This window comes from Talaromyces atroroseus, assembly GCF_001907595.1.
Source record: "Talaromyces atroroseus strain IBT 11181 chromosome Unknown scaffold_16, whole genome shotgun sequence".
In the NCBI taxonomy this organism is placed as follows: domain Eukaryota; kingdom Fungi; phylum Ascomycota; class Eurotiomycetes; order Eurotiales; family Trichocomaceae; genus Talaromyces; species Talaromyces atroroseus.
In genome coordinates, this window is record NW_017971448.1 from 277,361 (window position 1) to 290,496 (window position 13,136).

Consider the following 13,136-nt stretch of genomic DNA (forward strand, 5'->3'; position numbering starts at 1 on the left):
GGAACGGAGGCTGGTACAGATGTAGTCTCCGTAGCACCAACTGAGCTTGGAACGGAGGCTGGTACAGATGTAGTCTCCGTAGCACCAACTGAGCTAGGAACTGAAGACGCAGGACCAGTAACGACAGCGGTGGTAGTTACACTAGGCAGAACAGTGGAGGTGGCAGTGTGAGGCTGGCAGACATCCTTGGTGCAAGTGACTGTGGCTGTAACGACGATAGTGCTAGTACCAGTGTACGCTGAGGTAATAGTGCTGCTGCCAGATGTGTAGGTGGAAGTTCCAACTGCACAGAAATTAGATAGGGTCATAATAGGTGCTATACAAAGACTTACCTGGGCATGTAGTGGTTGTGTAGGTCAAGGTCTTGGTGGTAACAGACTCGGAAGCTGACTCGGAAGAAGTAGCGGTGGCTCCAACTGAGCTAGGAACTGGAGTTACAACAGGGATGGTGGTTCCGCTTGAGAGCGTAGTCGCTGTAGGAGTGTGTGGCTGGCAGACTTCTTTGGTGCAAGTTACTGTTGCTGTAACTACCACAGTGCTGGTTCCGGTCCATACAGAGGTGATTGTGCTGCTGCCCGAGGTGAAAGTGGAAGTTCCAACTACCCCAAGGTTAGCAATTGTGACTGATCAAAATATCAGAACCCAGCTTACCAGGGCAGGTTGTCGTGGTGTAAGTTGTAGTCTTGGTGGTGACAGACTCAGAAGCCGGTACGGATGTAGTTCCAACAGCTCCAACTGAACTAGGAGTAGTTGTCACAGTGCCAGTTACAATAGGAACACTGCTAGCCGGAACACTCGTTGCAGATGGAGTGTGCGGGTGGCAAACATCTTTAGTGCAAGTTACTGTTGCTGTAACTACCACAGTGCTAGTTCCGGTCCACACAGAGGTGATTGTGCTGCTGCCCGAGGTGAAAGTAGAAGTTCCAACTATCATAGCGGTTAGCAGTTTTTGCAAATTAATTCGGTGTTGAACGTACCTGGACAAGTAGTTGTGGTGTAGGTCGAAGTCTTGGTGGTGATAGACTCGGAAGCGGGCTGAGATGGGGTAACGCTAGGGCGAACGGAGGTAGAAACCGAGATGGGCTTGGAAACACCAGGAACAGAGCTCTGAGAAGCAATAGGTACAACGCTCTTAGAGCTTGAACTGCACGAGGTAGTGCTGTGAGACTTGGAAATACCGGGAACAGAACTGTGGGGCTTGGAAACGATAGGAATGGAACTGTGGGGTTTGGGGGAGACACCAGACACAGAGCTTTGAGAGTGAGAAGCGACAGGAACGACAGTCTTGGAGCTTGACTTGCACGAGGTAGTGGTGTGAGGCTTCGAAACAGCGGATACAGAGCTGTGAGGCTTGGAAACAACGGGAACAGAACTGGTACCAGGGACACCGGGTTTAGACCAGCTGGAACTGTGAGGCTTAGTCACACCAGGAGAAGAGCTGTGAGACTCAGAAGCAACAGGAACAACAGTCTTGGAGCTTGAACTGCACGAGGTGGTGGTGTGAGGCTTGGAAACAGCGGGGACGGAGCTGTGAGGCTTAGAGATAACAGGCACCGAGCTGTGAGTAGAAACTCCCACTGGGCCGGTTTGAGAGGTGGGAACCACGGGGACCGAGCTCTGGGGTTGGGACGTGGTTGGGACAGCAGGCTTAGACCAAACCGAACTATGAGATTCGGAAACAAGAGGCACAGAGCTGTGGGTTGGAACTCCGGCCGGGGTGCTCTGAGACTCTGAAACACCTGGAACCGAGCTGTAGGAAGAAGATTCCGAGGTAGTTGCAGTAACGGGACCAACACTTGAGGGGATGCTAGTGGTGAGTGATGGTGTGGGAGTGTGACGCTTGCAACTCGATTTGTGGCAAGTATAGGTGTCCGTTACCACTATGGTGCTTGTTCCAGTAGTTGTGGCAGTAACAGTGTTGGAGCCAGAAGTGTATGTAGTGGTGCCGACTATATTCTGGTCAGAAAACAAGTCAAGAAGATACGCAGATGGGATGCAAGCAACTTACGAGGGCAAGTAGTTGTCATGTATGTACTGGTTACAGTAGAGATGACCTCCGTCCAGACAGTAGTCGGTGTAGGGGTGTGAGGCTTGCAGACCTCTTTGGTACATGTCACCACGTCTGTTACAACAACGGTGCTAGTTCCAGTGTATGTCGCAGTGATAACGTCGGAACCAGAAACGAATGTGCTTGTGCCAACTGCGATAGTAGTCAGTACAAGATATGCCAGGGAAGGGTTGTGAGACGAGACTTACGTGGGCAAGTTGTGGTAGTATACGTGCGAGTCTTGGTGCTCACTTCATCCACAATCGTAGTGGTAACACCATTGTCAGAAGGCTGTGTTGTAGCCAAGCTCGACGCAGGAACGACTGCGTTGCTCGACTGCGCGTTGTCGGCAAAGGCAGTGCTCGCCAGGAGCACGAGAAGGTGAGAGACCTTCATCTTGAGTAACGAAAGTTTTTCTGCTCTTCAGGAACTGAAGAAATGGTTCCTGCGAGAGAGGTAGTTATAACGATTGACAGTAAGTGATCGACAAAGAATCAAGAGCCGCGTAGTTCGAGGGGAAGGAAACGAAAGTCTTCCTCGAAATGCTCACTCTGAGGTTGAAGATTCCAACCAGACGACGAGAAACAAAAAGAGATATATGAGGGTGAATCAAAATAGAAACGAGGGACAAGATGACGAAGGAATGGGTGGACGAGAGAAAAGAGAGTGGAGATGGAGGAGAGACAAGTGTAATATAACAGAGGGATCAAGGATGAACGACAGGATTGCATTGCATCTTGCATGTCGCCTAGTCTAGATCGGCTATTAGGTGGAAAGCCTCGGGATTTGTCGTGTGGTGTCTAAGGAAGCCAGCCATTTGTGGTTGGTAGCGAGGCCGGCGACCCTGTGAGTGGCGGAGGGTCCATTTGGAGCGCTCAGTGTTTGATCCACCGCGAGTTGGCGCCAAAAATGGAGGCGTGGTTGAATGTTTGGCAGTGGACACTGTACTGGGCACTGTTTGATAGGTGATCAGTCGAGACTCGGTGGGTGATTGGAGAAGAGAGCAGGCAGTGACTCACATACAGACACGCACATTGATACTTGCACAGTGCACAGCGCGCGCGCGCACGCACACACACACACACACACACACATAGAATCTCGCATCTCAGGCGCTGCACACGATGATCGAGGAGAAGTTCTGGGCGCTTGACGAAGAGATGCTTCCTGTTGGTGGAGAGCTGCACTATGAATAGAACGCCGCTGGCCAATCAGACCGCGGCTGCCGTGGCGGGTCAGGGGTCGGCGCCTGCCACATCTGGACGCGGCCGGTGGGAAGCAACAACCTGCTTCTTTGGGACGGCGCGGCCCAATCGCCGCTTCCCTTTTTGGGAACAGGAAACAGGCCAGCGTCTCAGAGTGGGAAAGCCCCTGTCGATTTCTTGTCCCGCCGGCTATGACGGAGCGAGAACGTGGTGCTCATTCGATGGCCAGGTCTCAAAACTTGCTGCATAAAGCTAAGAAAAGCAATCCCTATCTCGGAGCATTCACACATGTCATCTTTTTCTTCTTTTTTTTTTCCCTCCTGCTTTCTTCAGGCCCGCCCGCACTTTGGATGACGCATGGCCGATGCATGTCTGAGATGACCAGTCCGCGTACGTAACTGGGATGGCTACGTTACCTTTAACCTAGCTTACTGCAGGGGTTGTGATTGGCCACCAGGTTGGGAGGGATTCATCCTCGTCATCAATATGATGAATGCTAAATCGAGAAACAAACAAACGGACTAACGTTGTCTTTTTTTTTTTTTTTTCTTTTGCCGGGGAAGGGGGGGGAAAGGTGACTAGTCGACGGTTTCATGTCAGAACGCACGGTGCTGGTAACTGGCCACACCGCACGGGATATGTGAGGTACTACTCAGTAGTCTACGACGTAGTTGGTTGATTAGTTGCTAGCTAATAACTTAACACACAACTTAATTCCGTGTTTGGCTTTGCTGACCTTTATCGTTGCAACGTCTATTCCGTATCCGTGGGTTTATATGGGTGGATTGATAATTCAGAAAAACAAGATTCAACTAGGATCCATTCTCCGGAGTCCGCCGTTAGTAGTTGCGCACTACTCCCGCACATGGCTGCGCAAGGACTAAAATTCAAGACTATTCGAACGCTAGACCGTCCAGTGGTCGATAGTTCCCCTTTCTAGCCCAGCCTCTGGTGTCAAGAGCGCATGTTCCTGAAATACGCCGACTTTAAAAATAGGGAAGAAAGGGAAAAAAAAAAAAAAAAAAAAAAAAAAAAAGACCCCCCATCTCTCGCAGCAGACTGGACGATTGCCTGATCGGTGCGCTGTTAGCTTGTTACAGCAGTTGCATCATGGGCTGCATCTGAAACAGGGAACTGGAAACAACTAGCCAATGGCGGACCGGGAGTCGATTAAGCGCGGGAGTCGAGGGCGGGTCGCGGTGGGGCTAGTTACTTCATCGCTTTTTCGATTTGCGATTCCTCCGACGGGCCGAGAATACCTTAATTCGATGTATCCGCACGTATCCGTACCTGGATGGTAATATATCCAGCCAACCATAGCGTATATATGTTACAGTGGCTTCGTCCAATCATCGTGGCCCAAGTCAGCCACAGCCCGAAAAGGTAGTGGGCCCGTTTTCTCTTAGCCACAACTCGTGTCGCGGCGTCGTGTTATTGGCCCTGGCGATGTGCTCGCCCATACGATTCCAAGCCCCGTGGCACTGAGACATGCAGCGGATCAAACACTCTAGTATCGTATACTTTGAGTTTTTATACTATTAGCACTCCGTAGCTTTAATAAATAAACAAATATTCTGACTCCTAGGTATAAGCCTATAAGCCTTAAGCATTAGCGCCGTCTAAGTCTTTATCCCTTTTAACTTATCTATACTTCGTATCAAACTATCAGTCTAGACTCTACTCCGTTCTCCGTCCACTGAACAAGAAAGGGGTTGATAGTAATGCTATCTAGGAGATATCCGTACAGAGTACTCCGTAGATGCACTCAGAGGCTCAAAGAAAGGGATTTAAGACCCACAAAGCTCAGAGAACGGAGCACTCCGTTCCTCTAGATAAAATTAGTCATTGTTCCGGTCCTAGGGAGCCGCAGTCTTCAAATCGGAGTGATGTTTGACTCGTTACATGTGCCCGTGTAAAGTATAGACTGGTTCGTTTAGATTAAGGGGATGGGATTGCTACTATTTATACTTGTCGAAAATGTGAAGTTATTGGTCGCAATTATAAAAAAAAAAAAACCAATCGATTGTATAAAAAAAAAGTCAAGTTTTCATGCACAAGTTTAATGCACATCGACGAGAAACGTTTCACAATACGATGTCCATTTGGCAATTTCTTCGTTTGTGTAGTAGAGAACAACGCCTACGTTCATACGTAATAAGAAATGAAAGCATTAGCTATAAACTTTTCTGATCACGATGCGAAGAAATCTTCTACCATTTCCATGGATCCGTGCCGTGCTAGTCAAGCCCTAAACACCATACGTCCTTGGCTTTTTTCGAGTGCGCTTAGTTGCCATAACGAAACAAAAACAAGAAAATATATTAAAGAGAAAAGTTTTTTTCGACACGAGAGAATCTTCTCGTTGCTTTAATCATCAAAATGGGCATTGATATAAATTATGTGTAGTCATATGGCTCAAATCTAGATAGCAAATCAACTCTAGAAATGGTTTATCAAAGGAAATGATCTATCTCTGAGACTCTGAGATGCAGCCAATCTAAAGGCTATATAGGCCCATATAGGTCGATCCAAGCCCACGCTTGACCTTCGTCTAAGACGAGATATTGTCATAAGTAGCACAAGTCAACTAAATCACATTCTCCAAACGCATTTTGTGCCAGAAGGGGTTTAACTGGTTGGGGAAACTTGGTTATTGGTTATTTGTAATGTGTTGCTACCTACGTATTTGGAGAATAGATAACGGCAAGATTGAGTCCGGTCACTGGATAGCTGCGATTGAAGGCTTTTACTTGCTTGACAGTAATTCACAAGTGTAATCTAGAGAAGTCAATCATTCCAAAACTTGGAGCTTAAGTAGAATCTCTTGTAACAATTGATTCGAATGAGACATGGAATTTAATATACCTAGGTATGCATGCAGGGAGAATTATCAAAAATCTTCGCAGCAAATGCCTCAAAAGGTTTCAAAATAATCATATCACACACGGAAGACTAGTATCTACTAGGATTGAGGGGTCATCCCAATCTGATATCTAATCAGATATACTTGCATGCTCATCATTTTCAAAGTTATATATATTTGAGTTGCTAGCTCTCAAGTACGTAAGAAGAGAGTATACGCCTTGCTGTATACCTAGGTAATATATTCTAGAGCGTTTCAAATGGCAACATGGTTTTGACTCTCATAATATATGATTGATATACGTGGGCCTTTTCCTTGATTGAGGATACGTTCAAACTAGGTACAGGTTTAGGGCTAGGGCTCCGTGTCCGTTCACTCAAGGATTACCCAGTTCAATCGCATATAATAGAATAACCAAGGAATTTTCAGTAGCAAGAAAACATTTATTCTAATAAAGACCCTCAACCTAACTCTCGAGCGAGGATTCTGCTTACTCCACGAATGCAATGCTACATTAGTTAGTCCTCGGCTAGTTACGTACATAGTTTCGTCACTACATACACGATGATAGTTAGTTCTGCAGGAACGAGTCATGTTTATTATAGTACGACCGGTTAAGTACTACTCATGGAAAAGATAAGGGTAATTTTTCTATATTTCGAAACCTGTCCGAGAACATATGTGCCACATAAACTCAACTTCGCGCGTATACCAACACTAGGCTTTGCCGATCACCGTTCCTAGTCAGATTGTAAATTTCGGTTCTTTGTAAGGCTTTTCTTCTTATACTTTATATTTCATTTTGATATTATGCTTATTTCTTCTCTCACTTCCCTTGCTCATAGAGTGGGTACGCAATATCGATTTGCACAATATAACAGCGCATTTGCGCATCATCTCGAGGGGGTTTACCTTCCTACGCACGTCAAGGATTCTGATATGGTTGGTCATTGAAAATATATGATATTATTGAATCATTTGGTTGGACGCACATCAATCACCGAGAATTATTATTGCATTTTTTCAAGGATGTTTCGTGTAAGCACAAAAAACGGCCCCTCGTCCCCCTCCCCCCTCTTTGATGACGTGTCTATCGCCAACATACCGACAGAGTCCAGACAGTACTAAATCTATAGCGTGCGAGACTAACGCATGTCTTAACGTTAATACTAGTATGGTGAGACATGTTGGATGGAAATTCCAGTGAAGGATGCCCAGCGCGCAATTCAGTTTTACCGCAATGTATTCGAATGGAACATCCACGAGGAAGGGTACGAGCAACAACTCGAGGGCATTGAGCGGGTTTATTTCTTTAGCAAGGGAAACTTCCATGGCAGTTTCTTGCTGGTTCCCGAAGACCAGTTTTTTGATATGAGTAAAGCGTTCGCTGCTAGTTCGTCGGATCGTGAAAAGGAAGGGGACGACAAGATCTTATGGTCGGTCGGTAACACGTTCGCCGTGGAGGATATGGATGAGACTTTGAAGAAGATCACTGATTCTGGTGGGAGGATATTTCGGTATGTTTGAGCGGCTCTGTTCAACCTGCTACTTGAATGAGGAGCCTGGCCAATGGCGAGGAAAAAGAAACAAGTCACTTCTTGGTAGGGGAATGGGTTCCCTTGCCAAATTTGTCGACACTGAGGGGAATATCCTCGCACTGTTCTCCTTGCAGGTGTGGGATTGATTCATTTGATAATCGTGAATTGCTCTTATACTTTCAGTCCTGGCTTCTTTTGGCTTTGCTTCTTGCACGTTTATTAAGAATGCTGACGAGACATATGTTTTGTTAGTTAGTTAGACCGATACCCTGAATAATTGTCTGATATACCAGTCGTAGCACTATTCTCTCGCCTTTCAGTTCCTTTTTACCTAGGTATTTAATATGTAGCGTAAATGGAAAGTCTAGGTGAGAATATTTTCAGACGTGCTCTTTCATTCAGTGTCTGTCTTAGATCTCCAAGTTGACGTATCTGACATGTTCGCTACCTAAACTTTTATATACATTGCTTGCTATATCTAACATAAAAACCAGGAACTAGAGTACATAATACCATGTCCACCGCTGAAGCACTGCTATTTACACACGCCCCTCTCTCTCAACTCGTCCCTTGTCTAAAACAACATAATAATCTGCATCGTTAATCGCCTCTAGACGGTGCGCAATTGTGATCACTGTACTTTCCTTCATCTCCTCTCGGATAATCTTTTGTATCTCCAAGGACGTCTCATGATCGATCGACGCCGTTGCTTCATCTAAGATAACCACAGGACTGCGTCGGAGAGCTGCCCGCGTCAATCCAATTAGTTGGCGCTGGCCCTGGCTCAGATTCCGACCCCCGGCTTCGATCTGAAAATCTAAAGTCCACCCATGTCGCGCGCAAATTCTCTCTAGGGCCTCCGCACACTCTTGATCGGAGTAATCGTCCGTTGGGTCAAGGTTCTTGCGAATGCTACCTGGGAACAGAATGGGGTCCTGTGCAACAAACGTAACTCGTGTTCGCAGCGCTTGTTTCTTCACTTTACTGATGTCAATATTGTCGATGAGTATTTTACCTTTCTCAGGTTGCAGTACCCCAAGAAGGCAGAGTGCAAGAGTTGACTTGCCGCTGCCGGTGCGGCCTATGACTGCTGCCGTAGAACCGCCAGGAATCACGATCGAAATATCTGACAGCGACGGGTCAAGATGAGCTGCGTAGCGAATTGTTGCATCTTCAAACACAATATCGCTACCAAACCGCGGCCAATATGCTGGGGGGTCAATTTCACCTTCGGCCTCTGTGTCAATATGGCGAAGCTCATCCACACGTTCTACCGAAACAAAGTCCATCTGAAGCTGGCCATATTGTCTGCATAGCCCGTGGGTGGAATTCACAAAGTTGTTGGCGGCCACGAGAACGAATGCAACCAGACCTGCCGAGACATCGGTGTACAAGGCCAGCGCAGTGAGTACAAAAGTAGAGATACTCGATAATGCTTCAAAACGATAAGTCAACCAAGTCTGTAGAGACCAGTAAAAATGATCCATTCCTTGGAATTTGTCCACCACCTGTATGACGCGGTCCTGAAAGCGCACTTGAGCATGAAAAGCGCGCACAGTGGTCAGTCCGTGAAGTAATTCGCCAAAATTGGATAGTAGCGGGCTTAGTGAAACCATCTCCAGACGTCGTAAGCTCTGTGAAAGTGGCAGGAACCATAGAAATATCACGACAAAGCTCGCTGTCAAAAGAAGAGCAAATGCCAAAAACGTCGGAGTCACTGAAGCAATAACGACAATGGAGGAGACCCAAATAATCATTTGGAAGGCGATGGTTTGGAACTGCATGCTGATATTTCGGTCGACTGCGCCGATATCAGAAGTCAGGCGGTTCATCAGTCGTCCGACTGGTGTAACGTCAAAGAATCGGAAAGTAGCGTGACTGACGCGTTCCATAACTTCTTTAAACATCGTTCTTCCAGCACAGAAAACAATGATCAGCATCAGAAATTGTGCCACAAGCATAAAGAGGGATTGGACGATGGCAAATCCCAGGTATAGGCCCAGCCAAGGACGGACGTCTTCTGCTGGAGAAGGAATATGACTGCGGTCGAAGGGCCAGCTGAGAATACTAGCGTTGCTATTGCTGGCAAAAGCTGCTGGGAAGATATTGTCTGTTGTCCACTGCCCACTCATTTGTGTCTTCAATTCAGCAAAGCCGAACGTAACCATAAACTGGCTGTACGCCTCACCCCATTCCTTGAGGAACCAGGATTGTAAAATAGCTATGCAGCGATAAATCCCGATGATTACTACAAGAAGGCTCCACCATTTGAGTTTTCCAGCTTTGATGTATGCCCAGTACACGCGAGTCTGGACACCCCAGTCCGCTCTGTGTTCCTCTTCGACAAATTTATCCGGCACTACTGCCGATACCTCGTCTTCGGTCGTTTCCTGTTCACTTTCGCCGTGTTGTATCTCATCATCGTATAAATCACGTAGCGGAGATACATCCTGTTTGCCATGGCAATGTACCTTGCCCCCGGTAATCTCAACAATCTGATCTGCATGGGGTCGTACCAATGACACGCGGTGTGTAACAAGAACAACTGTACGATCTTGCATTAGAGGTCCAAGAAGGCATTTCCGCACAATCGATTCTGCAGTATTGTGGTCTAGTGCTGACAAGGGATCATCAAGGAACAAAACTCTGGCTGTGCTGTAGACCGCTCTGGCGAGAGCCACCCTTGCCTTTTGTCCGCCTGATAAACCGATTCCATTTTCGCCAACAAATGACAAGTCGCCATGTGGAAAGTTGGCGAGATCAGGGACCAAGGCGCACGCCTCAAGGACACGCTTATATCTCTGTTCGTCGTATGGGGACGAGAAAAGAATATTGTCGCGGATGCTCATACTTTGTAGCCATGGAGTCTGGGCACAGTATCCAATCATTTCATTTGGAAAATGAGAGACTCCCTTCAACTCATCAAGTTCTCCTAATAATGCTTGTAGTAGTGCAGATTTTCCAGCTCCGACTACACCACAAACAACTGTAAGCCCCTGCGGAATAGTGAGACTGGCGTCCGATAGCACCGCAGAGCGTTTTCCAGGCCAGGCAAATGAGCAGGATTCCAAACTGATTGGCGAGCGGTCTGACAATGCCTCCCCAATTCTAGTTTCCTTGTTAGGCTCCTCCATGAAGTCTTCAATTCTGCCTATTGCGATAGATGCGTTGATAAATGTGGTTATCAAGGCAGGAATTGCCCGTAGACGCTCCTCTAGCATACCAAAAAGTTGGAGAGCCGGAAAGATGATATCAATGCTCAAGGGTCGACCAGCTAGTATTGTATAACCATAAAGAGCAACAACGGGAAATGACCCACTTGTGAGAGCTTGAACAAATGTAATCGCAACTTCCAACAAATTCGTGATTATTTGGACATGGAGCTCTTTACTACGTGCTTCCATAACTTGGCGAAGCCAGTGGTTCTGCCATCCGTACCAACGAAGATGTCGAAGGGATTCCACGAATTGCGAAGAGATCTGCAATCGAGCATCAGTGGCTGCTCGTCGAGTTCGACCCCATTGTAGATAAAAGCGAGTGATGACGCCATTGATGACTTGAGCGAGGAAAACAGTCACGACGCCTAGAAAGCATGAAGGCCCAAATAACTTCCATACAAGCATAACAGCAATGAAGAGACCCACGGGTTGGTCGATAAGTGCGTTGATTTCCCAAAATCTCTGTGCCACTTCATAAACATCGCCACGAAGCAAGTTAAATATTTTACCCATCGACGCAGTTTCTTTTTCTTTCACTATTTCTTCATTTTTGACTTTACTTCCCCACGGAAGCAGACCACATGTTTTGCGGCTTTTCTTGCTAGGGGTCTCGATGTTGTCGCTATCCCTCTGACCATTTTGACTGGCTTCATCTGGCGTTTCCTTGATCGATATCTTTTGGCCAAACGTATTCTTGCGGGATAGGGCCTTCTCATAGACCATCATGATCATTTCCCCTCTGCTTCGCTCGTAGCACCTCCGGCCATACCAGAGGTTGAGCACTTGAATTTGGGCAAATAACAGACGCACTATGAGCATGACAGTCGCATAGATCATAGCTACAGCCTTAGTGCTATGCTCGTCCGATAATACTTTCAAAAGTTGCTGTAGCAGCAGTGGTGTTGAAAAGTCTGTTCATGCAGTCAGCATCGTCCTCAGTTCGCTTTTCTTCCTCGGGTAAAATCCAAACGTACTGCAAATGAGCTGTACTACGGAAATCAGACAGATAATGAGTACATCGATGGCGTTTGCTTGCATCAAACGACCAAAAACGGATCCCTGAAGCTGACGAAACTTTTCGTGTAATCTCCGGTGTTGGAATTCGAATCCCAGGGACCATACATCATCTTCGTTGATTCGCCGCTTACGTCCAACTGCAATGAGCGGTGACATCCATGATACTGTGAGAAACTGCCACAGGAGCAAGTTGTCTTCGGGACTGCGCAAGCTGTCGGATGGGTTTTCGCCAACTTTGCCAATGCCATCTTTGGACAGGGATGGATTTCTGGTTGGCATAGATAAAACTATGAGAATCGATAACATAGCAGCTCCAGTGACCGTGCTTTGTGCGACTTTCACCAGCGTATCTGTGTCAGTGTCACTGGTGACCGGGAATTGCACTAAGAAAGCTGAGATATAATATGTCAGAAACGATGTTGGAGCAGTCCTGGGTCGTTTAAAGGCTATCACGAGGGTAGCAAGGCCCTAGTACCGTAAATAATTGCTACTTAAATTGCATCAAGTAAGGATACACATTGAAACAGGAAACTTACCCAAGCCGCAGTGAGTGCGGTGAGATCGACGGAGGGTCTCTTTATTAGTTGCATAATCTCGGCGCCGAGGCCAAGTATTGCGAGAATGAAAAGGGCCACAGCCTTGCGTATAGGCGGTCTGCGTGTAGCCAACGGAATTTCGTATGTGGCATCTTCTTCAAGGACAAAGGAACAGGTCCACGATGGACGCCATCTGTAGAAGTATGAACTACTCAACAGGTACTTGATCGCAATGACCACAATTACAAGGGCCGGGATGGCTGCAATGTATGGAAGAGCACATTGTGAGAAGGTTGCCTCGGCCGAATTCTAAGCGCTGGTCAGCAATGAAGTTGGATATTTTCCCAGGGGTGTTGACACTTGCCCACAGCGGATAGCAGCTAAGCTGTTGGCCATCTTGCCGCATTGTTGCTATGAAGCTGTCGAAAGTCGTCAATCAGGATTGGCATAGAATCTTAGAGTTGATAATATCCATAGGAGTCGAGTCGAGGTGTCAATGGTGGAGGATTTATTTATACACAGAGAGAAGTTGCAAGCTGCTGCCTTCCACGGCTGCCGGTCTCCACACCGTGCGGGGATAGGATGCTTGTCGGTGGCTGCCAAGCTTTGCAAAAAGGCTCAGGACTAACTGCATGCGGGAGTGCAAAAAGACTAGGCGTTGCACCCTAAACTTTTGCAATCTAACCCTAAGTTTAATCATTCTACGGAAAAA

The 13,136-nt window shown here is 47.0% G+C and overlaps 3 protein-coding genes across 3 annotated transcripts in view, besides 1 other annotated feature; 1 reads left to right on the forward strand and 2 right to left on the reverse strand.

The window, feature by feature from the left end:
- The window catches only part of UA08_08839 (hypothetical protein), a gene marked incomplete at both ends in the record, with an annotated part of 3,774 nt that extends 1,331 nt beyond the window's left edge, over positions 1-2,443 (reverse strand). Inside the window, 6 exons of the mRNA XM_020263883.1 lie at positions 38-283; positions 333-599; positions 652-927; positions 978-1,949; positions 2,009-2,200; positions 2,257-2,443. Of these exons, the coding sequence (XP_020115999.1) occupies positions 38-283; positions 333-599; positions 652-927; positions 978-1,949; positions 2,009-2,200; positions 2,257-2,443 (2,140 nt within the window). The remainder of the gene's footprint in view (positions 1-37; positions 284-332; positions 600-651; positions 928-977; positions 1,950-2,008; positions 2,201-2,256) is intronic.
- A 617-nt stretch (positions 2,444-3,060) lies between these two features.
- Positions 3,061-3,143: a repeat region (Identified by RepeatMasker using a combination of RepBase library and repeat library created with RepeatScout).
- A 4,001-nt stretch (positions 3,144-7,144) lies between these two features.
- On the forward strand, positions 7,145-7,799 carry UA08_08840 (hypothetical protein; the record flags this gene model as incomplete). The annotated part of the gene is made up of 3 exons (XM_020263884.1): positions 7,145-7,153; positions 7,289-7,632; positions 7,721-7,799. 3 exons carry the CDS (start codon positions 7,145-7,147, stop codon positions 7,797-7,799), a joined length of 432 nt encoding a protein of 143 aa, XP_020116000.1.
- A 264-nt stretch (positions 7,800-8,063) lies between these two features.
- Positions 8,064-12,820, reverse strand: UA08_08841 (hypothetical protein; the record flags this gene model as incomplete). The annotated part of the gene is made up of 5 exons (XM_020263885.1): positions 8,064-8,101; positions 8,201-11,782; positions 11,846-12,356; positions 12,425-12,733; positions 12,785-12,820. The coding sequence occupies 5 exons, from the start codon at positions 12,818-12,820 to the stop codon at positions 8,064-8,066; spliced, it is 4,476 nt and encodes a 1,491-aa protein (XP_020115997.1).
- Between the last annotated feature and the right edge of the window lie 316 nt (positions 12,821-13,136).